Genomic DNA, 24361 nt, shown 5'->3' on the forward strand with positions numbered 1-24361 from the left:
ATAAAGCGCAGCTCTGGTTATAGAGCTGCTCCTTTTTTATATATATACATCCTATTTCCATTGTATTTTATATCTTATGTGTAAATTATAACACGTCTGTACAAAAAATTTCCTTTTTGGGATGCAATAAAGTATTATTATTATTATTATTATTATTATATTAATTGGTTCAAATAAGAAACAGGTGTAGATTCCAAAAGCACTCTATCAAAGTACTTAGTTTGAGATCACTAAAGGCCTCATCCAGACACAAGCACAGGTCCCCGCTAAGAGGAACATACTCAAATGTTTTACAAATCATATATAATATAAAGAAAGCATAATACAGTGCATAACAGAGAGATGATTTACAATGAAAAAAATATCATCTCCCAAAACTAACTATACATTCGACTGTTTCCCTCTCAGCCAGGACCAGGAAAAAACCAAGTAATCTCATTCCAAGACAAAGACAGAAAGCATGTTGGAAAACAGATATAAGGGGATAGAAGACACAGTATGTACCCCTCTGCCCACTATGGGAGGTCAGAAACCCCACCAAGGAGACCAACATTCTCCCGCTATGAGGGAAATTCAACCCAGAACAGAATGCAAGCTAAAAAAAATGTACAATGAGGGCATGAAACAAAATTTTATTGAATCTCCAATAAATTCAAATGCTCGCTCTCTCTCTCTCTCTTTCTCGCTCTCTCTCTCTCATGTTCTTCGTATCATATTATCATAATTATCAGAATGGTACATAGACAAGTTATAGCCTACAAAAAAATTATAAATAAATAAATAACATTTCTTGAATAATTTTGATTCAGGACTTCAATGTTAGAATTGCAATCTTCATCAAGCTGACAATATGTGACTCTAAACAAGTAAACACTTGAGAAAGGCCAAAGGCCGAAACGTCGTCTATTTTGTGTTGTTAATTCATGAGTCAGATTTACTCCCTTTATCTTAAACTCCAATCTAGAGGCTGCATTCTTTAGATTTGGTTGAGACTATTTGAAATAAAACTGTTGCTCAAATGTATTTTAAGTCATTGCATGTTTATAAAAGTTAACCACGAGAAAACATTATATATATTTTGTGGTAGACAGATTTTGATATCCAATACAATGGTATCAACAACAGTTCAAAAGATAAAATTTCAAACAATTTCCAGAGGATGTTTATTGTTTTGTTTTGTTTGTTTTTGAGGGTTTAAGGCGCTTGCAACACATTAAGGTAATATCAGCGCCAGTAAAAAGGAAGAACATTGGATAGTGAAAAGATTTTAGATGTACAATAAAAAGGACTTGAGGACAAAAGTAAGACAAAGGGGAATGGTTCGAATAAAGAACAGATGTAGATTCCAAGAGCACACCATCAAGGTACTTAGTTTGAGATCACTTAAATGTCTCACCCATAAACCAGCACGAGATCCTACTAAGAGGAATACACTCAAATGCATACATTATACATTAAAAATAACAAACAGAATACATAACAGAGATGGTTTACAAGGAAAAAAATATCATCTCCCAAATCAATAACCAAGCATTTGACTGTTTCCCTCTCAGCCAAGCACTACAGCCAGGGCCAGATTTTAAAGCATCAATCAATTAGAAATACACCAGAGGCAATATATCACAGTAAACAACAACAACAATACCAAGGTAAATAAATATGATCAAAGCAAAACATTCTAACGATTTATTTTCATTTGTGAGGATCACTTATTGTGCAAAAACCTTTTACCCTTTTACCTCTATTAAAAGGGAGACCCTAATCAGCGCACTTCTCAAACCTCAATCTTGCTTATATCTCTTTCTTTCAAAAAGACAAATAATTGTAGTCATCTGATGTCCGATTACTAATTTGAACAACACACGTTGAGTGTGTAGAGTTATCGTTCTTGCCTTGTACACTGTCTATTGTGTTCCATATACTCTTATACTTGTCCTGTGCATATCATTATCTATGTCTCATTATATTTGGTTCATATTGATCCTTGTACCTGCCTGCCTAGCACATGGCGGAATAGGGCATTGTTTCTTTATTTCAATAAAATTTGTTCAGGACATCAGAATGACTTAGATTTATTTGTAAAGACACACACTTCTTCAGATGGATCATACAATACAAACAATGATGTGTTGATAGTGAGCCAGATTTTGACTTTTGTTTTGAAACTTGAACGCCATGTTGAATTTGTTCTATAAAAGAGTTATAGTTATAGGCCAGCTTCGGTTCACAGCTCATCTTTTCTTGAGTTGCATTCTTTCCCCGTTCTGTCACACAATGATGTAGTGGAAATCACAGGCCTGATAGAAAGAGAAAAAAATTCGGTCACCAACAAAGCAGGATAAAAATAACTTTTAAAAAATGAAAATAAATTTGTTTTATACTATCAAAATTAAGTAGAATCGAAAACAGTCGAAAGTGAAATGTCCCCCTTAAAAAAAAACACACCAAAAAAAACAACCCAACAAAAATCAAGACACTTGGATTCCCCCTTTAAAGGTAATGAACAGGATGTAAGCAGACACATTTTTTAAACAAAATGACAAGATTGAATATTTTGTTTGAGATTTAAAAAGTTTAATTTTAAATACTGCAATTGAGAGTAAGCAATCCACTAATAATAAAAGTAAATAAAGAAAAGTAAATATTTAGATAGGAGACATTTTTTGGGGGGGAAGGGAGGGTGTGGGATGATTGATTTTAGTATTTATTTCTGCTTTGCCAGGCTCTGAAATATGTCCAATTCCTAACATTTTCATTAACAACAAGATATGAAGTGAATAGAAAAGTGCCAGAAGACAATAGAGAATGAAAATTTTTCGCGGCGGTGGTGGGGTTTGAACCTGCGACCTTATTGGTACGACAACTCCGCCTGGCAGGTGAGAGCGTGGCTCTACCGTGTGAGCTATCAACGAACACAAAAATATTCGTTTCAAACTCAAAGTCATTACTAGATCCCTCTCTCACCCACTTCTTGAGACCGCCGATTCGTTCGTACACCACCATCGCGAATAATTTTGACCAGCAGTTAAGCTTAATAGCCAATATTCTCAACACAAACATATAACATAGAAACGATTGAGACATTGAGTATGCTCCGGTGTATGGGGTGAATTTTTAATTCAGAAAAGTGAGTGGAGCAGGCACTTATGTTGGTAACAACAAGATATGAAGTGAATAGAAAAGTGCCAGAAGACAATAGAGAATGAAAATTTTTCGCGGCGGTGGTGGGGTTTGAACCTGCGACCTTATTGGTACGACAACTCCGCCTGGCAGGTGAGAGCGTGGCTCTACCGTGTGAGCTATCAACGAACACAAAAATATTCGTTTCAAACTCAAAGTCATTACTAGATCCCTCTCTCACCCACTTCTTGAGACCGCCGATTCGTTCGTACACCACCATCGCGAATAATTTTGACCAGCAGTTAAGCTTAATAGCCAATATTCTCAACACAAACATATAACATAGAAACGATTGAGACATTGAGTATGCTCCGGTGTATGGGGTGAATTTTTAATTCAGAAAAGTGAGTGGAGCAGGCACTTATGTTGGTAACAACAAGATATGAAGTGAATAGAAAAGTGCCAGAAGACAATAGAGAATGAAAATTTTTCGCGGCGGTGGTGGGGTTTGAACCTGCGACCTTATTGGTACGATAACATTTTCATTATAACATAACGGCTCTGATAAAATTTTTTTTATTTAGCATTCCAGTGATAAAGAAAGCATAGAAATATTCATTGGTGATTGACATTTGAGCAATCACAATTGTATGAATTCCAGTTCCACGTTACACTGTTAAAATATGTGTGCTGAGTTGACAAAACCCATCGGATGTCACACAATCTAGTTTTGAGATAACAACAAATAAAGGTGAAAAATCTGCATGATTTTCGATTTTTCACTTCATCGTTTTTATTATCCATTTTAAAATTTGAAGCTCATAGATATTTTTATTAATTTTTTTCTCTGATCTTTATTGATGCAAAATAACTTTGAAATTGACCTAAAATCTGTATCTAAGGTAGACGATTTCAATTCAACGCTCAGAACTGAAATCCCATCAAATTATATATCATTCTTTTTTTTACATTGTTCCCTCTTTGAAATGTGCATATGAATAAAACGTACCAGTGAGTCAGTTAAACGACTACGCAGATGTATGCACAAAAGGAGTAACACGATAAGCAATAGTCTAACATTCCATTTACTTTCCTGTGTGAAATAATGTGACATTAATAAAATCATGTATTTTTTTCAATTTTATATCATAATTTACAATGCAAGATATATAAAAGTCAATATCAATATCTGAAAACGACATCGTAACTGAGAGTACTGAGAGAGCAATCAGTTAGCGAGGACGAAGCTGCACATGACGCTCCTCTTCCCAAAGTATCATATCTGCAGTCAAGAAGGGCAAATAAAGGGGGAAAATAAAGTCAAAATTTTTGGTTTGTGTTACAGAAGGGCTTTATTTAAAAATATTTTGAGTATGAATGTGATGTGAAAGTACTGTTGTGATGTATTTTAAACTATTTGTAATAAATATGTATGTCTTGTCTTTTAAAGTAATTTTCTCCGTTTTTAAATAATAATTCAAACTGCATTTTGTCCAGAAATGGTGCCTCCATTCAAATATTTAATAATATGGGATTCTAATTTTTTCAAACTCTGACGGGTTTTGCCAAATCAGTACACGTATTTACATCTTAACATGGTACTTGAAAATTTTGTTTGAAAAAATTAAAAAGGCAAACTAAAGTTCAAAATTCTAAAAATCGAAATTCCCTTTCATTGACCTATCAGAGAACTTCAAATCTTCAGTTTCCTGGAGTTAGAAGAAAAAAAAAACCCCATCTTTTTATGACACATTTATTTCCTTTATTTTTATGTATGTTGCACACGCAAACAGAGGGTTTTCTGAAGCTTGTAATTATTATCTAATTATTTTTGTTCCTTTTACCAAATCATATGTGTAGATATCGGATACTTTTATTTCCTTTAATTTAATGTAAAAACACTTAGGTTAAAGGCATCATATAAAACTACTAAAATTAATAATTTATATAAAATGAAAAAAAAAAAAATCTTTAAAAGAGCATGAGAGACTATCGTCTAATCAAAACATTAATCAATTGTTGAAGTTAAATTCTAGCTAAAAACAAAATAAAAACAAGAATAAACTCCAAATCGACCCAGGAGGTGGAAAGGGGGTAGATATATAAATTATTGCCATTTATTTCTAAAACCATAACCCAAATGTCTTGCCCATTTCATACATGAAGAAAAAGTATGATAGCCACTTTCATGAAAGGAGAAATAAATTGAAACAACCAATTACCTGACATTTCATAATCAAAGTGCTGATACCAAAGTCATCCATTTGAGCAAAGGACGGTTTTTGATCACACTGTAAATCATGTTCAGCTGTTCCACTTTGGAGATTGTCCGACACGTGTTTCAAACTGATACAATCTTGCTGTGAAATACAAAATGCAAAACATTTTGAAAATATGAAAAAGATGTGTGGTTTCACACTCAGAATTTAGAACAAAAAATGGAAACAAAATAAATTAAAAATAAATAAATAAAAACAGAAACTCATAATTTGAAAAAGATTTTAAAATGATTTAATATAAAATTATTTTTCATAAAATTTATATCGTCAGATCTCTTTGAAATTCTAAAGCTGACAATTCTATCTTTTTAAACCAAATTAATAAGAAAGGATAATATCTCACTTTAAAATCACCAGCGTATATTATTCTAATTCTGTTTGAGGAACATCATCAAATGGTTTTAGAATCAAATTTGTGATACCTGTCTCTATGCAAACCTATTATATTGTATTATGTTAATTTGGTGCCATTACAGTTGCAGTCATAACATGAGATACTACTTAGAAATTTTAGCTTTTCCAATGCGAAATAAACATTTAATTGAAGCACTAACTTTACACTTAATCTTTTTGGGAGAGAAAAATGGTAAAATTTTGTGTCTTTTTAAAAGGATCTATTTAGTATGAATTCAAAATGATAGATATCATCCAAATCTGAATGAAAGTCCCAAGATAAAATTTGTTTGAAGAATGATGACATAAAACTTGACTGAGAAATAGACATTTTAAATAGATTTCATTAATCATTTTATTTACTATTATTATTATCATCATTATTACTATTATTATTGTTATTAATCATTATTATCATCATCATTGTTGTTATCATTATTATTATCATCCCAGGTTTGCGAGTCTTTGCCAAGATGAGGATAAGTTAACTTGATAGATATATTTGAAAGACGATAGTTTTCCATAATACAGCAGTTCACTGCTGAAATCAAAGCTTCCATTCAACTCGACTATTGTTTTTTTTTTTTTTTCAAGACACCTAATTCTAATTTTCAGTATCAGGTTCACTCTGACACAATACCAGGTTGGTTCTGAGAAACAAAATTACCTCTGTGTTGATATGTAATCCACATTTACACGAAATGAAACCAGGCCCTTCCTCTAAGCTGTTCCTGAAATACAAAATTTTAACATGGGATGATGAACCACAAAAAAAAAAAAAAAAAAAAAAAAAGAAAAGAAATTGCTAATTCTCTAGCACTTTCTACTTTTGATATAAAATGTTGATGAGAACAATACATAATTATTAAATTGACAAAGATTCCAAACAAGTCTGTCCATGTGCAAGTCAGAAGTAGTAGATGAAGTAAAATGGACTTTTGCGGCTTTGAGGTCTTTTGGTATGGCAATCGCTTTTGGATCCATAGGTCCCTAGTTTGAGTCCTAGCCTGCTCTTGACGAAGAATTCTCAGGAAATGTAGAGAGCTGTGGGGGGCGTGAGATCGTAAAAATACTAACGAAAAGGTGAAAATGGAAACAGAAAGGTTTCGGATGGGAACAGTACAGATTGTTCCCATCTCATGGTATTTTTTTATTATCTTACAATCATCTACTTGAATCTTATTGCATGTAGTTAACTGTTAAAACAAAAAAAAATTACTTCTGGCAAATTGGACAAATAACTTCAATGGCGTTGATTCTGTGGAATGCTTGACATAACTCTTCTTCCTCTTGTTGAGCAAATTCTTTGCAAAAGTCTTCCTCATTTGAATGGCAATATTCTATGGAAAAAAAAAAAAAAAATCATTATACAAATGTGACCCTTCACCTCAAAACGGTATTAAGTCGGGATGGTTAAGATGTTGAAAATTGAATATTTAGCCAGAAATATCAGACTTGTGTTGAGTTTGTATGTTTTATTGAGGAGAGTGGATACCATATTTTAGGGTGCTAATGCCAACACTTTATATTTTTGACCACTTTAACATTTAATTCGACTTTAAGCATATGGTTTGTTCCGACATAATACCATTTTGAGACGATGGGTCACAAATAAAGAAAATAATTTCGTAAGATGATAATTTACCTCCTTTCGTTATAACAATAAAGGCAATGCAACGAAATAAATACTTCAAACCTAGACATTTCTTTATGACTAACTGACTAGGTTCAATAATATTTAGGCCCAGAAACAGTCAATAATTATGAGGTGTGTAGCTTCTCTAAGGCTTTTGTGTCCCTTTAGATTTTTTTAACACATGAAAGCAAAAAACCAACAAAATCTAAAGACGTTCATCAAGGGTGAAAAAGGAGATACCTGGAACTGGGACTTCATCCCAATGGTTAACCGAGGAAAAAACTTGAAAAATAGAACATATATATAATAATAATAATGCTGAAAATTAATATAGCGCTATAACTATATAAGTTTTCAGCATTATTCCTCAGATAAAATACACATGTCCACTCATTTTTACAAAGTGCTCTGGGAAATACCCAAGGCTCCTTACAAGATATGGACGAACCTGTACCAACATGGAAAAATTGAAACTAGAAGTGTAGGATAGCAACTGCGACTGTAAAGGGGCCCCTGAGATAACAAACCCCAAAGTCAGCTGGTATTTACAAGATGATCTTAAAAGCAAGGGATGAGTTCAAGAAATAGGACAACAGATTCCAGTGAGGGTCACCATACAATTCTTATACTACGAAAACAAAGTCTATTTTTGGATACAAAATTAGCTTTTATATAGCACAATATCCACTAAATGTGCTCAAAGGGCTTTACAAGGGATCCCAGGCCAACAGCAACATGCAACATGTAAGACGGGACATAATGCCTGTTAGGCGATATTACAAATTTTTCGGACAAAGACAACGCTGTCAACGGCCAGGTACTCATTTTACACCCGGGTACGGTGAGAGAATGTGAGTAAAGAGCCTTTTCCAAGGACTCAACTATGCGCCGAGCTAGGCTCAAACCCAGGACCTTCTGATCCGAAAGCGAGTGTCATACCAAAAGACCACATAGGTGCAACAATAATCTTGAACTGGACTAGATTGAACACATAAAAAAATATAAACAACCCTACTCTGGTAAAGACATTGCCTTTACTTTATGTATTTGTAATATGAGAAATGATATATCTTAAAGTATTGTATACATGGAGGTAAGCAATAATGAATAGATGAAAGGGTAAATGGAAACTTCTGTGATTATAGTTTCAGATCTGTTCCAGATTGTAACCGAAGAAAATATTTTAAAAAGTCGCAAAGAAGACCTACCACATGAGATAAACTTAAACCACAAATACAAATTGTAACTTTCATGAAAAAACCGAAAAAAAACAAAACAAACAAAAAACAAACTTTTCATGAAACCAAATTTTCAATTCTACTGGGTGCTTTTTTTTTAACTGCTAATTTCTTCCATTGTTAATAAGACAACACCCCCCCCGCCCCCCCCAAAACTCCCTCTCCAAAAATTAAAAAAAAATAAAATAAAATAACAGTCATCTGGCAAACTGTGATTCATCAGTAAAGAAATTAGAAAACCAAACAGATAGCAACATTTTAAAATTAACTAAATTTTACAAAGGACAAATTTGCCCCCCCTCCCCAAAAACACAAAAAAAAAAAACAACAAAAAAACCCCCAATATAAACACATATAAACAAAACAACAAAAACACAATGTACATGAACCCAAGAGAAATAAATTTAAAAAAAGAATAAAACCTGTACCTAAAATTGTACTTAAATTAGGAGTGAATGAACCACATTCGAAGTTATACTTACTTTCATGCCTTAGCTCATCTATTATGTCTTCCATTAAGGCAATCATTTCATCCACAGAAGGGGCAGGAATACTATCCGGCTGAAAATAAAAATAAAATATACAGTACAACATAGACCTCTGGATAACGACAACCCCTGGGTAGCAACATTGACCTCTGGTCCAGAATGTTTTTGCTACATATTATTGGTAATAAAAACCTCAAAATAGCAAGATATATTTTAGTAAAACCATTGATTAACAACATCGACATAACCATTGTGCGACTATGTGGTATGACACTCGCTTTCGGATCAGAAGGTCCTGGGTTCGAGCCTCGTACTTGACGCATAGTTGAGTCCTTGAAAAAGGCTCTTTACTCACATTCTCTCACCATACTCAGGTGTAAAATGAGTACCTGGCCATTAACAGCGTTGTCTTTGTCCGAAAAATTGTAATATCGCTTAACAGGCGTCATGTCCCGTCCTACATGTTAAATGTTGCTGTCGACCAGGGACCCATTGTAAAGCGCTTTGAGCACATTTAGTGGATATTGCGCTATATAAAAGTTCAATTATTTATTTTTTATTATCAGCTGTTGACATCAACGCATTATCCAAAAAAAAAATCCTTGTTTCCCAACAAATCAAGAATCAAGATGTCTACCCCGCTCAAGAAAATATATCAACAAAGAGATGATAAAAAAGACACACACACCTTAAGATCTAGCCACCCAATTATTTTGATTAACTCCCTTTGCTTGAGAGGCGAGAATTGTGCAAACTGAGGAATCGAAAATCTTACCAAAACCGAAAGTGAAAATTTAAAAAAATTAAAATAACATTGATCTCTTTATGTAGTAGTAATGTAGTATATGTTGATAAAAATTATGTTTTTTTAAATAAGAGATAAAAGGAAAAAGTTTAAACTCAATTTTATCGGTCTCCAGCATTTCCCATAGCAACAAGTTTTATTCAGAAAAAAATTCATAACTTGGGTTCTAATAGAAATAGAAAGAAAAGTTAAAGAGGTAAATTATCAGGAAGATGTAGTCTACATAACTCAATTCATGAAATTTGGTCATCCTTCCCAGTTTTGTCAGCCAGCCACACATATCGCTGAACTACCATCAAATTATAGTTTCACTAATAATAATAATAATAAATTGAACTTTATATAGCGCGATATCCACTAAATGTGCTCAAAGCACTTTACAAGGGGTCCCTGGTCAACAGCAACATTTAACATGTAGGACGGGACATGCCGCCTGTTAGGCGATATTATAATTTTTCGGACAAAGACAACGCTGTTAACGGCCAGGTACTCATTTTACACCTGAGTACGGTGAGAGAAATTGAGTAAAGAGCCTTTTCCAAGGACTCAACTATGCGCCGAGCGCGAGGCTCGAACCCAGGACCTTCCGATCCGAAAGCGAGTGTCATACCACATAGCCGCACTAACAGAACAAGACTCACTACTATTCCTTTCTCAGCTGCATCCTCTCTTTGAATAAGTTCCCACTCAGTGGCCATCATAGTCTGAATATCTTTCACCATTTTCTCCCTCCTACACTGTTTATTCAAGTCTGGGACTTCATCTTCATCACTTGCATCGCCCATTGAAGAACCTGATCGTCTTTTAGACAGTAAATGCTTGAAACGATTGTCCCTTAGACGATCCATGCATCTCTGTATTTTGAAGCAATAAAGAGAACAAATATAAAAAATATCATGTAATAATAATACTAATAATATATCTTTATTATCCCCCAAAAAGTGGCAATTTGTCATTTGGTTACTCATTTATAACGATACAATATTGACATAGACACACTCACACAAGATGCACACAAGTAACATAGTAGTTATCGTAAAAAAAAACAAAAAAAAAAACAAACAAATAAAAAAACAAAAAACAAAACGGCATGTCATGGTTAAACAGTGGTCATCCCTAGTATCCCACCTCTCAAGAGACAATGTAGCAATGACTATCCCGCACAAATCTTTGGGCCTCTTTTTCGCTCACGAAGTGCCCGAATTCGCGTCAAAATATGGGACGAAGCCGTTTCGTATATACTATTTTAAAAAATTAATTACGACGCTGTTTATAGATGAATATGACTGAAAGTTGGCACACAGTTAGAAATAAGGTCATTTTAGATTATGTCAAGCGACAAAACTCGTGCGATTACCAGAAATCCGTTAAAAATAGATTTTTACTCTTTGGAGTAAAATATTTCTAAAACTACCGGGCGTGGAGGTTTTGTCGCTGACAAGGTAATACATGAACATTTCTTCTTTTTGGTTGTAAAATATCATATGAATATGACGAGAATTTTTCCCGTATTTTACAAAACACCATCCTAATTTGCTCTTCAAGTTTCAATCTTTTAATACACTTATAACGCAAGATACAACCAAAGGTCGAAAAAAAAATGCCGAAAAAGCGTCCCATATTTTCGCGTTTTTTTCCTCTTTGCGGGTCATCCAAATAAATGACACCTTTGAAACTGCATAATTTGTTTATTTATGAATGGATTTTCAAAATTCAAAAACATTTTTACTCAGTGGAGATAGGGCTTTAATTTTAGACAAAAATTTTCCTCAAAAAGAGAAAAAAACATTTTTCATAGTCATTGCGAGACATGTCATCAGATGATCAGACAAAGGTCCCCTTGTTGGGGGGAGGGGGTTGGGATTACACTGAACAAAAAATTAAACCAGACTATTAAACTCAGACTCTCTGGCTTGTCAGACTTCTGACAGGCAGAAAACAAAAATAATCGGTATATTTGTTTTTTGCAAAATTTCCAAATTTGAAGAAATTAATTCGTTTCAAAAACCTCGATTTTCACCCTTATTTATGAATTATCACTATAAGTTAAATAAGGAGTTTTGAAGTGCACTCACTCAGTTCCAAACTTCAATTATACAAAGTACTTATCTACTCAGAAATCCTAAAAAGGATACAATCATTCGAAAAGAAAAACTTTAGATAGGTGCATTTTGGGCACCTTATCGACAGACCATGCGTCAAATTGAAGGGGTTTACAGAAGAGTTGTCCGTTGCATACTGCAACTATTAAGCATTGGAGACTGAGTGGATCTAGAATCAAATGAATCCCAACCCCAACAAATGGGAACAAACAGGATTGTTATTCAAGTATGACAATTTGACCAATCTGTAGTTTTCTTTAATTTGAATTAAGGGTTGACTGCACTAACTTCCAACACATGATTAACCCTCTGCTAACCACCTGCAGCAAAATCGTCACATTTGTTACGACACAATATTCATTTTTCTTATTCAGATTTATTTTGTACATTACAAATTTTGAAGAATGATCTTTATTTAATTACTAAGAACATAAAGTTATTTTGCAGAGAGCTTGTTTGAGTTAAAAAATATATTTTTCTGCTGGGTAAGCCTGCCATTTTAGGAAAATAATGAAAATGATCGGAGTTAAAAGCCACTTTGACCAAAGATTCTAAAATAAGTCATCACACTTCATATCATACATTTCTCAGTCACAAAAAAGGATCACTTCAGTTTGAAAACCATAATCACGCAATTCAAATTCACAAACCTTTAAACTTCATGAAATAAAAATGAATTCACCTGTCTGTAGATCTCTTTCCAAGATGGTGTTTTTGACCTATTTTCATCAGGTGGCTTCCATCGAAAATCACCTCTTTTAGACATTATCTATATTGACAAGACTGCACCTGATGAAAGATCATGAAAAATAAATATGGTAAGGATCAATCCAATCTTCATTCATTTTTCCTTACAAGACGGGTAAGTAATTCAATGTAGTGCAAAGAAATCAGTTAGAAAAATACAATAATAATATAATCCTAAAACACATTTCTTTTTCACTTTGTATTCGCCTCTGTGTGTTAAAGTGCACAGAAAAGCATAAAATACCTGTCTATTTAATTGGTTATGTTACAATTTTACAAAAGACTGAGATGACATTTTATTACTTTACTGGTTTATCAGTCTTGACAACTTACCCTAGATATGAATGCCACGTCAGTGCCAAAAAAGTACATATTATATACAGAGACGCCAACTTTAAATTTGGCTCACAGGAATTTCAGACACCACTAGTAGGAATATCAATGCCGAAAGAGGAATTTCTGCACACAAGAAAATGGAATTGTGTTTGGCATTATGTTTGCATATTGTAAAGAGATAACTAATTAAAATTATATCATTATGATATATTATAAACATAATGCCAAATACAATCCCAAAGTTAACTTATTTCAAATGAATTAAAGCTCCAAAACCTAATGGTATTGGTTGTGGTAGTAGTGGTAGTGATGATGATGATGATGTGATAGTCGTTGTTCTAGTAGTAGTGGCAGTGATGATGATGTGGTGGTGGTGGTGGTAGTTGTAGCAGTAACGGTAGCGATGATGATGTGGTTGTAGAAGTAGTGGCAATGATGATGATATAGTGGTGGTTGAAGTATTAGTGGTAGTGATGATGATGTGGTGGTGGTGGTTGTAAAAACGGTAATGATGATGATGTGATGGTGGTGATAATGATGTGGTGTTGGTGGTTGTAGTAGAAGTGGCAGTGATGATGATGTGGTGGTTGGGGGTATCCTTGGAACAAACTGACCTCATCGGAATTTGACGGAAGTTGCCCGTAACCCGGAATTTTTTGCCCCAGACCGGAGTTTTTTTCCGGTGAAACCGGAGTTTTGGCATCTCTGTATATGTAATTTTTGTTTTTCATAATGATGCAATGGTTTTATTGATTTATCTTTTTGTGTACACTTAAATAACGATCTTACTATTTGATAACCAGTAAATGGTAAAGGAGAGAGTGATCAGAAAAATAAAATAAATGTGACCGTCACTGATGTGGCACATTGACACTGACGTGGCCCTCTTTGGATGGGACATTTATTCCTTGCAACTTTTTTCTGTAAAAAGAAGACGGAATTTTAAAAAAGAAAAGAAAAGTGGCGGAACCAGGATTTGAACCGGCAACGTCGATTCTGGTAAAACTTCCAGGGCAGACGACTAAACCATTCGGCCATGACACCCACTTTGAAGTCAACGCATATTGTGTATATGTAGTAACAACTGATTTAATGTTGGTTAATTTTATGTTTTTATAGATATTTTATTAACTTTCCTTATTTCTATGTGCATTTGGAAACATTACATATTCTGGAATGTGGATAATTGTTTAAAAAAGAGCGGAGTTTCAAATATGTGTCTGGGGACCGGGGATAACGAATTTTCATTATCCCCCAGACAGGTGTCTGGGGATAATCACAGCGTAAAGTAGCCGTGTACGTCGCGTAGGCACTCTTTGTCAACAATATGCCTCAAAACGTTAGCTTGAAATTCAGTAATTCCAAACGGACACTTATAAATGAAGGATTATGGTAATTTTAAGTTGAATGCTTGAATTTGATGATTCGTGAGAATCCCATGTCCACTCTGTTTGAGCATTTACTTTTGCATTAACCTCGTGTCCGTAACCCATCAGCTACGGGAGGCTAGCCAACCATTTATTTTCCTGAGCGTTCAGAGAAATAGAGCCGGCCTAATTTCTTCAACGCTAGCCTTTCTTCAAACATAACTTTTGAAATTCATCAAGGAGTGTCCAGTACCGAATGTTTTTGTTTTTTAGAAAACAAATGCAACTTCAAATCTAAACTGCTTTTGACGGTAGGCGTTAAGTTTTTTTTGTTCTTTTTATGTCTAAACAGTTGAAGTTGAATGATGATTGGGAACTTTCAAGGAGCTACTACTAAAGTAAAGATTAAAAAAAAATAAATAAATGAACGTGGGTTCCACTGGCGCACCTCTCTTCGAGAATAAAACATGCATCTTCAAATTTAAATTGCTTTTGACGGTAGGCGTTAAGTTTTTTTTATTTTTTTTAAATCTGATTTAGCTAAATGTCGATTTCACTGTCTTACCTCTCTAGGTACGACCACTCGTCACTTCTTGTGTTTGTCGTTTGTACGTTTTCTCAGTTTTTTTTTTTTTTCTTCTGGCCTCTGGCAGACTTACCAACAAATTTTTGCCAAAAATACAAAATAATTCAAGAATTTTCACCAAATTCATTACTGCCTGATATACAGTTCGTTCCTACATTAAATTAAATTTGAGTTATCATGTTGATTGTATATGCTTATCGTTAAAACTGAAAATAAGTATGTGATGTATGATGCTTGCAACGTTGTTTTTAAAAAGGCCCGTTAAAACAAAAACAGAAAGTTGGTATTTTAAAATGTCAACTTGGTAAATACCATCGAAATAGGAAGAGAATTTGAACTTTCACAGTAAAGAGTTCCGAAAAAGTGGCTCTCGCTCACGCTCCTCTTTCTCGGGTACCTGGCAAAGCCGCGATGAAGAGGTAAGAAAGTAGCGGGCGTGCCTTGTGATTGATTACCTGCGCGTACAGTAGAGTGCAATGAGTTTAAGTAATTATGTCCGTGTTTGGCTTTATTTATGGGTAATTCTCAATGTAATTGCCAGAGCAGATGGATTCGCTATATAAAACCCAATGTGGAATCTTTACAATTTACAATTAATAAATTAAAATTACCATAATCCTTCATTTATAAGTGTCCGTTTGGAATTACTGAAAACTTTGCACTTTACACACACTGTGCACTACCCAATTCGAATGGGTTTTTTTCTTCTGAATTTTCAGAATTTTAATCAACCAAATTCGACTCAGCTGTAAATGTGTACTTAGCAAAACATAGTGACAATGATTCTAAGAGTGCTACATGGTGTGTTACAAAAAAGGTGTTGGACGAGAAGCGTGAACTATCTACACGTCTATCTGCATATCTGTCTTATCTATTCATCCATTTATCTATCTATCTATCTATCTATCTATCTATCTATCTATCTATCTATCTATCTATCTATCTATCTATCTATCTATCTATCTATCGATCCATCCATCCATCTATCTATATATATGGATGGATGGATGGATGGATCGATAGATAGATAGTGTTGTGTTGTTTCTGTTTGTTGTTTGTTTGTTTCTTTTTTTTTTTTTTTGGGGGGGGGGGGGTAATGATAAGTAATTACCAACTGCGGTCTAGTAAAAATGACAAAGAGCTGAGTGAAGTCGTCTTCATTCAGTATATTATATTATTATTATAAAGATAGAATGAAGTTGACGTCAGACGGGTCTTTGTTATTGTTTTTTGCCATCCGCGTTTATGAGTAATTCTCAGTAAACTATGTTGACCAGACTAAAAACGTTTAAGTTATACACAGTTTTGTGTGTTGGTCCATTATACTTCCGGGTGGCATGTTGTGAGCTTCTCAGCCAAGCGCATCGTCATAATGTAAAAAAATAACAGTGATTGGTAAACATTGCAATTTACACAGGCTACGTGGTATGTCCAGTGGTATGACACTCGCTTTCGGATCCGAAGGTCTTGGGTTCGAGCTTCGCGCTCGGCGCATAGTTGAGTCCTTGGAAAATGCTCTTTACTCACATTCTCTCACCGTACTCAGGTGTATAATGAGTACCTGGCCGTTAATAGCGTTGTCTTTGTCCGAAAAATTTAATATCGCCTAACAGGCGTCATGTCCCGTCCTACATGTTAAATGCTGTAGACCAGGGACACCTTGTAAAGCACTTTGAGCACATTTAGTGGATATTGCGCTATATAGTTCGAAGATGACGTCACTCAGGTCTTTGTTATTGTTTTTTTGACATCCGCGTTTATGAGTAAAGCTCACTGAACTGTATTAACCTGACTATAAAACGTTCATGGATACACACAGTTTTGTGGATGGCAATGTTATGAGCTTCGAAGCCAAGCGCATACTATCTAGCTCAAATTTATTTATTTAATTTTTTTACTGTCGATGGTTTGTGTCTACTTAAAATACCCACTGTTCTACCGCTTGTTTATAAAGTGATCGAGAAAATCGTGTGACAACTAGTCACCCTTTCGGTGTATGAAAACAATAACACTGATCAGAAAAAGGTCGAATTCATTCGCTTTATTGATTATGAACAATCAACTCTGTTTGTCCGAGCACGTCGTGTAAAGACGTGTCACAAATTCCATATTTTGATTGGTCAAAAATACACTTGTTAATTGTCAAATGAGTCGGCCCAACACTTTGTGAATTGATATCAAAATATCTTGACACAGTAATGGTGGCCTACATTTAATAAACATGAAATCCTATCCACTATGTAAAACTTAATTAATGGATCGCCTGCGGTAATTGTGAACTATACTCATTATCGGTTCGCTGGGAAAGATGGGGGTGGCGAGGTGTTTCGACAACTTAGCATGTGCTTACAAACTTAATTAATGAAAACAGTGATACACGTAAAATCTATAATGTAATTACTGACGAAAAAAAGTAATTTTTATATTGCAGGAACATTACACACTGAAGGTGAGAACTATTCTCACGTTATAGCACACACACACCATTTAAATCTGTCCTTTCAACATTCAAATGAAGCAGACGCATGACAGAGAATCTTGCAAGAAGAACAAATAAAACCCAAATGCTGTTCAATATTTATTGTGGTTGTAGATAGCTAATATTCGTTTCATGGACAGAGCGAGACAATTTCTTGAAATTTGATGGCTAAATTGTCATGTAATAAACATGATGATGGAACAGGAATTCAAGTGTTTAGATGTGATGTGAAAGGCAAGGTAAAGATTATTAATGATAGATTTATCATTATTTTCAAGGTTTGAAAATTTCCAGTCGAGCGAAATGAATGCTGCCATCTTGAGTTATCAAGTGCGGCTATATGGTCTAGTGGTATGACACTCGCTTTCGGATCAGAAGGTCCTGGGTTCGAGCCTCGCGCTCGGCGCATAGTTGAGTCCTTGGAAATGGCTCTTTACTCACATTCTCTCACCGTACTCAGGTGTAAAATGAGTACCTGGCCGTTAACAGCGTTGTCTTTGTCCGAAAAATGGTAATATCGCCTACAGGCGTCATGTCCCGTCCTACATGTTAAATGTTGCTGTTGATCAGGGACCCCTTGTAAAGCGCTTTGAGCACATTTAGTGGATATTGCGCTATATAAAAGCTCAATGTTTTTATTTTTTTTTTTATCAGTGGTGCCTGAGAGTCCCCGGCTTTCCAGATGTTTATCCTACCAGTCCAGTTTCTATCTTTGAATAAATAAAACTTGGAACTTTAATTTTAACTCCGAGTGAGCAACACAATATATATTTATGGGAGATATTCTATGAGTATGAGTATGAGTTCATCGTAGAGGGCCGGTGGCCCGTTGATGATCCTTGGATCGGTCTCCACCAACTTGTGGAGGTCAAAAGGCTGGCTTCAATGGGAAATCGATGCTGTATTTTAGATCCTGCAGGAAACTGTCAATTTGGCTTTTAAAGCTGTTTATGCTTGGCGCTGTAACTATTTTTTCAGGCAGGCTATGGATAAATAAAATTTGGAACTTTAATTTCAACACAATATATATTTATGGGAGATATTCTATAATATGCAGACGCCACTTACTCAGTAAATAGGGAGATATTCCATAACATACAGGCACCACTTCACTGACTATTAGTAAATAGGGAGATATTCCATAACATGCAGGCACCACTTCACTGACTATTAGTAAATAGGGAGATATTCCATAACATACAAGCACCACTTCACTGACTATTAGTAAATAGGGAGATATTCCATAACCGACAGGCACCACTTCACTGACTATTAGTAAATGGGGAGATATTCCATAACATGCAAATGGAATATCTCTAGATTTTTTGTCATCATCATCATCATCATCATCATCATCATCATCATCATCATCATCATCATCATCATCATCATCATCATCATCATCATCATCATCATCATCATCATCATCAAATCTGAAAATAAAATCATCATCGACGCTCTCGTGATTTTTTCGGGAAGTCTTTCCACAAGTTCCCAGCAGTGAAAGGCAAAAAGAAATACAAAAAGAACCCCCACCCCCCCTCCCGAATCCCAGTCCCCCTCCCTTTATATTGATATAAATATAATAATAATAATAATAATAATAATAATAATAATAATAATAATAATAATAATAATAATAATAATAATAATAGATAAAATCAAATAACAAAGCGAAGTCAGTACCAGTAACTTGAGGAAAAAACAGCCATCGTTCGACCTCGTGATTATCATTATCATGATAAAAGGGACCGAGATAAAAATCCCCGGTGAGGTCGAGATTTTTTTTTCTGACACCTCTGTCCACCTGGCAGGGTGGCGGGTCTGTTAGATCTGGTGGAAAGTCCTTTGCGATAGACTAGTGTCCTATCAAAAGGGAAGCAAGCAATTGCCATCGTCTATTTCACGCTATAGATAGAATGCGCTTGGCCAAGGAGTTCACAACATTGCCATCCGGAAGTATAACGGACCAACACACAAACTCTGTGTAACCATGAACTTTTATAGTCTGGTTAATACAGTTTAGTGAGAACAACTCACAAACGCGGATGGCAAAAACAATAACAAAGGCCTGAGTGACGTCATCTGCATACTATCTATAGAAACCACGATAAACTCCGGCTCCATGGGCCTAATGACTATTTACGCAATGATTATCATGTTCATCCCCATCATCATCGTCATTATCAGAATCTTCATTATCATTATTTTAATGTCGTAATATCTAAGGTTTAAGATTTGTCACGTCATCCCCACTTTTAACTTAGAATAGACCCCAAGTTCGAATCCCCGTCTCAATACTCAGGCGGTATGATATTGTGCGAGAAATACACGTTAAACACACAGCCAGCAATTTTACAAATTTGTCTTTCAAAGCCAGTGGACTGGTGTGTATCCGGGTTTCTATCGCGTAAAACGGACAATAGCAATTGCATCCTACCCTTTTGATAGGACCCGAGTCTAGATCAAAGTACTCTCAGCCTGGTCAAACAGACCTACTAGCTACCCAATTACTATTGTTTGAACAGAGGGGGGAGGGTGTCAGAAAAATATACCGACTTCAAACAGGATCCAAATTTCTCAATTTTCATCTGAAGAGAGAGCTCAACCAACGAAGCCATTGGAGCCCCCCCCCCCCCCCCCCCCAGCCTATTGCAAACTTATATTTTATCCAAATTCCTCACTTTGTATTCTCCCTGTCACTGTCCATAATAAAACGATACTTTTCTTTGGGAGACCTTCCATAAGCTACTACATCCCAAGTATTCTTGTTCTAGTTGGTGGTTTGGGAGGGGAGAAACTTTTTTTTTTTTCAAAAAGTCTCCCCCCCCCCCTTCCGAAACCCCCTACACTAGAACTTCTTGTGGGGGGTTTGGGAGGGGGGAGACTTTAAAAAAAAAGTCCCCCCCCTCCCAAACCCCCTACTAGAACAAGAATACTTGGGATGTAGTAGCTTATGGAAGTAATAATGAGAGGGAGAAGAGAAATGATGACGATGATGATGGTGTTGATGATGATGATGATGATGATGATGATGATGATGATGATGATGAGGATGATGATATTGATAAAATGATGATGATGATGATGATGATGATGATGATGATGATGATGATGATGATGATGATGAGAATGATGATCATGATGATTTGCTCATTGGCAAAGATGTATGGTGTCTAAAAAAAGTTAAAAGTTAAGCATCGCCACCACCACCACCATCATCATCATCATCATCATCATCATCATCATCATCATCATCATCATCATCATCATCATCATAATCATCGCCAACGCCATCATCATCATCCTCATCATTATTATTGTTATTATCATCATCATCATCATCATCATCATCATCATCATCATCATCATAATCATCGCCAACGCCATCATCATCATCCTCATCATTATTATTGTTATCATCATCATCATCATCATCATCATCATCATCATCATCATCATCATCATCATCGCCACCGCCACCATCATCGTCCTCATCATTATTATTATCATCATCATCATCATCATCATCATCATCATCATCATCATCATCATCATCATCATCATCATCACCACCACCTTCACCAACACCACTTCCCATTTTAGGCATCAGCACCGGTATCATTAATCATAATCTTTGTTAAACAGGGGTACACAGGACGAGAGGATGAGACATTTACTTAGACCAACAGTTCACGTGAACAGAAATCTTACCCTAGAGCTATTAGATAAGGTAAATAATATGATTTTTTATGTAGTCACTGATAACATGGACAGCGTTTATGACAATCTTTTTTTTTATTTTAAAGTTTAGAAATTTTTAGACCTCAAACATGAATCAATTCTAAACGTCAGCTTACATATAGACAACTTTCCACCAAAAGAGTTCAAAGCACTTTACTATGTGTCCCAAGCAAATAGCAGCTTTTAACCTGCAGGACGATATTTACTTTTCGACAGAGACAACTTTTTTTTTTACCGACCAGGTAGTCATTATACACATGAGTAAGGTGATAGAATGTGAGACATTTCCAAAGACGCAACTTTGCGTCGGCCAGAACGTGATAAGAACCAGGAAACTTCCGTTTCGTAGGCACTTGTTATAGCCAAATTTTTAATTCAATATCACAATCGCGTAAAACATTTTCTTTGAAGACAGATCACGTAAATTTTAACATGATAAAGTTTAGCATTTGATTCGGTTTAAAAAAAATTCTTATGGTCTAAAACGCTGGACATCCTAGGTATCCTTCTTACCACTGATATTATTTGTGTTATTTCTCTCTCTCTCTCTCTCTATCTCTCTATCTCTCTCTCTCTCTCTCTCTCTCTCTCACCCCCAACCCCCCCCCACACACAGACACACACCCAAACACTTTCTCTTTCTCTTCCCTCTCGCTCGCTGTCTCTGTCTCTCTGTCTCTCTCTCTCTCTCTCTCTCTCTCTCTCTCTCTCTCTCTTTTCTCTCTCTCTCTCCTCTCTCTCTCTCTCTCTCTCTCTCTCGCTCGCTCATGTCTCTTTCTCTCTCTCTCTCTCTCTTTATCCTTCTCTATTTATATCTATCTCTTTCTTCCTTTTATTTTTGATATCTGTCTTTCTCTCCCTACATATTTCTTTCTTCGTATGATGAAATGAGATTTACAATTTCAATATTAACCATAATTGATACCCCAAATACTAGTCCTCCTCCTCATCATCATCATCATCATCATCATCATCATCATCATCATCATCATCATCATCATCATCATCACCATCATCATCATCATCATTTTCATCATCATCATCATCATCATCATCATCATCATCATCACCATCATCATCATCATCATCATCATCATCATCATCATCATCATCATCATTTTCATCACCACTACCCACAAAGTCATCACAACATGTGTGTAATTCGTTACGGTGTGACGTCTCGTCTTGTCAAGCAATGTTGAGCAGGGTCAGTTGCGAGGATGGATAACAATGATCGTGAAAAATTCTGGTCCTGACCTTGTGTCCTTGGGTTAGGAAATTAACATACATTACCCCATTCGACTCACGTGAGAATCAGTACCCGGCTATGGGAAGTGGTGGTTGCTGTAAAAGTGCTATTACAAAAAAAGACGAGAGATGACTGGCACTATATGCATTGGAATAATGATTTCATATAGCCTGCTGGGGGAATAAATGAAATATTTTGAAACACAATGAGTATGGTAAAACCATTGAAATGTTGCGTAAATGTTCATATTCATTTTAAATTGTGACCCTACGCCTCGAAGCGGTATTAAGTCGGGATTTGGAAAACGAAGAAAACCGGTTTTAACGTGGAAATGGTCAAAATGATCAAATTTCAGTTTTTGGTTGTTTCATAAACTACAATCATTTTTCTACATGAAAACATAATAATTCAACATAAGTATTGACGATAAGTTATATAAACTTAAAGTTTAAAAAAGCAACTATCAGTGAAACATTCAAAACAAGAGTTGACTTTCTCTCAGAGAGCCACCATTTCCAAGGCTGCACTTGCCAATAATAGCTAATAACAAATAGTTTGACCTCAAACTTTAGCCTCGTTGGTTTTAAAGGTCCTGTTGCTCTACTTATCACTTGATGCACTTTTAGCACTATCTCTTTCTCTCTCTCTCTCTCTCTCTCTCTCTCTCTCTCTCAAACACACACACACACACACACACACACACACTACAACCACCACCACCGCATCTTCATCACGACCACTACTACTACAATCACCACCACCACCACATCATCGCTGCCACTACTACTTCAACCACCACCACCACATCATTATCACTACTACTACAACCACCACCACCACATAATCATCACTACCACTGCTACTACAACCACCACCACCACATCGTCATTACTACTACAACCATATTTACCACTACACCATCACTACTACTACAACCACCCACACCACATCATCACTACTACTGCAACCACTGCCACTACTACAACCACAGTCACCACCACCACCACCACCAATTCATCATCACTACCACTACTACTACTACTACAACAGCCATTATGACATCATCATCATCACTACTACTACTATTATTACTACTGCTACTACTACTACTACTACTACTACTACTACTACTACTACTACTACTACTACTACTACTACTACTACTACTACTACCACTACTACTACTACTACAACAGCCATTATGACATCATCATCATCACTACTACTACTATTACTACTACTGCTACTATACTACTACTATACTACTACTACTACTACTACTACTACTACTACTACTACTACTACTAACTACTACTAAATACTACTAATACAACCACCAACACAACATCATCCTCACTACCATCATTATGTTTTGGTGCTTTTCTTCACTTGGAATAAGGAAACCTTGGGGTTGTATTTGGCAATGTGTTCATATATCAGAAAATATTTGTAATCAGTTATCTCTTTAGATCTATACAATATGTAAACACAATACCAAATATCATCCCAGTTCCCTTTTTGTGTGTGCGGAATTTCACTTTCGTTGAAATTCTTCTGAGTGGTGTCTGAAATTCCTGTGAGTCAAATTGAAAATTGGCGTCTCTGCAAATGTTATTATTCTCGTCAAATCTGAGGAGTTAACTTTGCCCATGGATTTATTATGTGTGAAAACGGTGCCTGACTTCAAAGTCGATTTTCTCAAAACTTGGTTTTTACACTCTCCTTACTTCAAACGGTCATAGTTGGGCAATGAATAATCAGAATTTTATAAATTTGGTATCACAATTTTAAG

General features: G+C 35.5%; 1 protein-coding gene across 2 annotated transcripts; it reads right to left on the reverse strand.

The window, feature by feature from the left end:
- Nucleotides 1-607: 607 nt before the first annotated feature.
- LOC144967118 (RPA-interacting protein B-like) lies at nt 608-15160 on the reverse strand. Of its 2 annotated transcripts, XM_078903963.1 has the most exons (9): nt 15077-15130; nt 13142-13267; nt 12744-12850; nt 10601-10813; nt 9149-9227; nt 7012-7132; nt 6460-6523; nt 5343-5480; nt 608-2297 (listed from the first exon to the last, which is right to left on the reverse strand). In XM_078903963.1, the coding sequence occupies exons 3-9, from the start codon at nt 12825-12827 to the stop codon at nt 2268-2270; spliced, it is 729 nt and encodes a 242-aa protein (XP_078760089.1). In that variant the 5' UTR covers nt 12828-12850; nt 13142-13267; nt 15077-15130; the 3' UTR covers nt 608-2267. The 2 variants fall into 2 exon arrangements, with proteins under 2 accessions (XP_078760089.1, XP_078760088.1); XM_078903962.1 differs by lacking the exon at nt 13142-13267 and having other exon boundaries at nt 15077-15160.
- Nucleotides 15161-24361: the final 9201 nt, after the last annotated feature.

This window comes from Berghia stephanieae, chromosome 3 (genome assembly GCF_034508935.2).
Source record: "Berghia stephanieae isolate SIO BIC M18660-M18661 chromosome 3, UCSD_Bste_1.3, whole genome shotgun sequence".
NCBI lineage: Eukaryota > Metazoa > Mollusca > Gastropoda > Nudibranchia > Aeolidiidae > Berghia > Berghia stephanieae.

Excerpts from the sequence above, each read along its gene's own strand:
- LOC144967118 (XM_078903962.1), bottom strand. The coding sequence starts at position 12,827 with ATGTCTAAAAGAGGTGATTTTCGATGGAAGCCACCTGATGAAAATAGG. Across the intron at positions 10,814-12,743 it reads GGAAAGAGATCTACAGACAG|AGATGCATGGATCGTCTAAG; the intron begins GTGAATTCATTT and ends TTCAAAATACAG. Across the intron at positions 5,481-6,459 it reads GATTACATATCAACACAGAG|CAAGATTGTATCAGTTTGAA; the intron begins GTAATTTTGTTT and ends TGTATTTCACAG.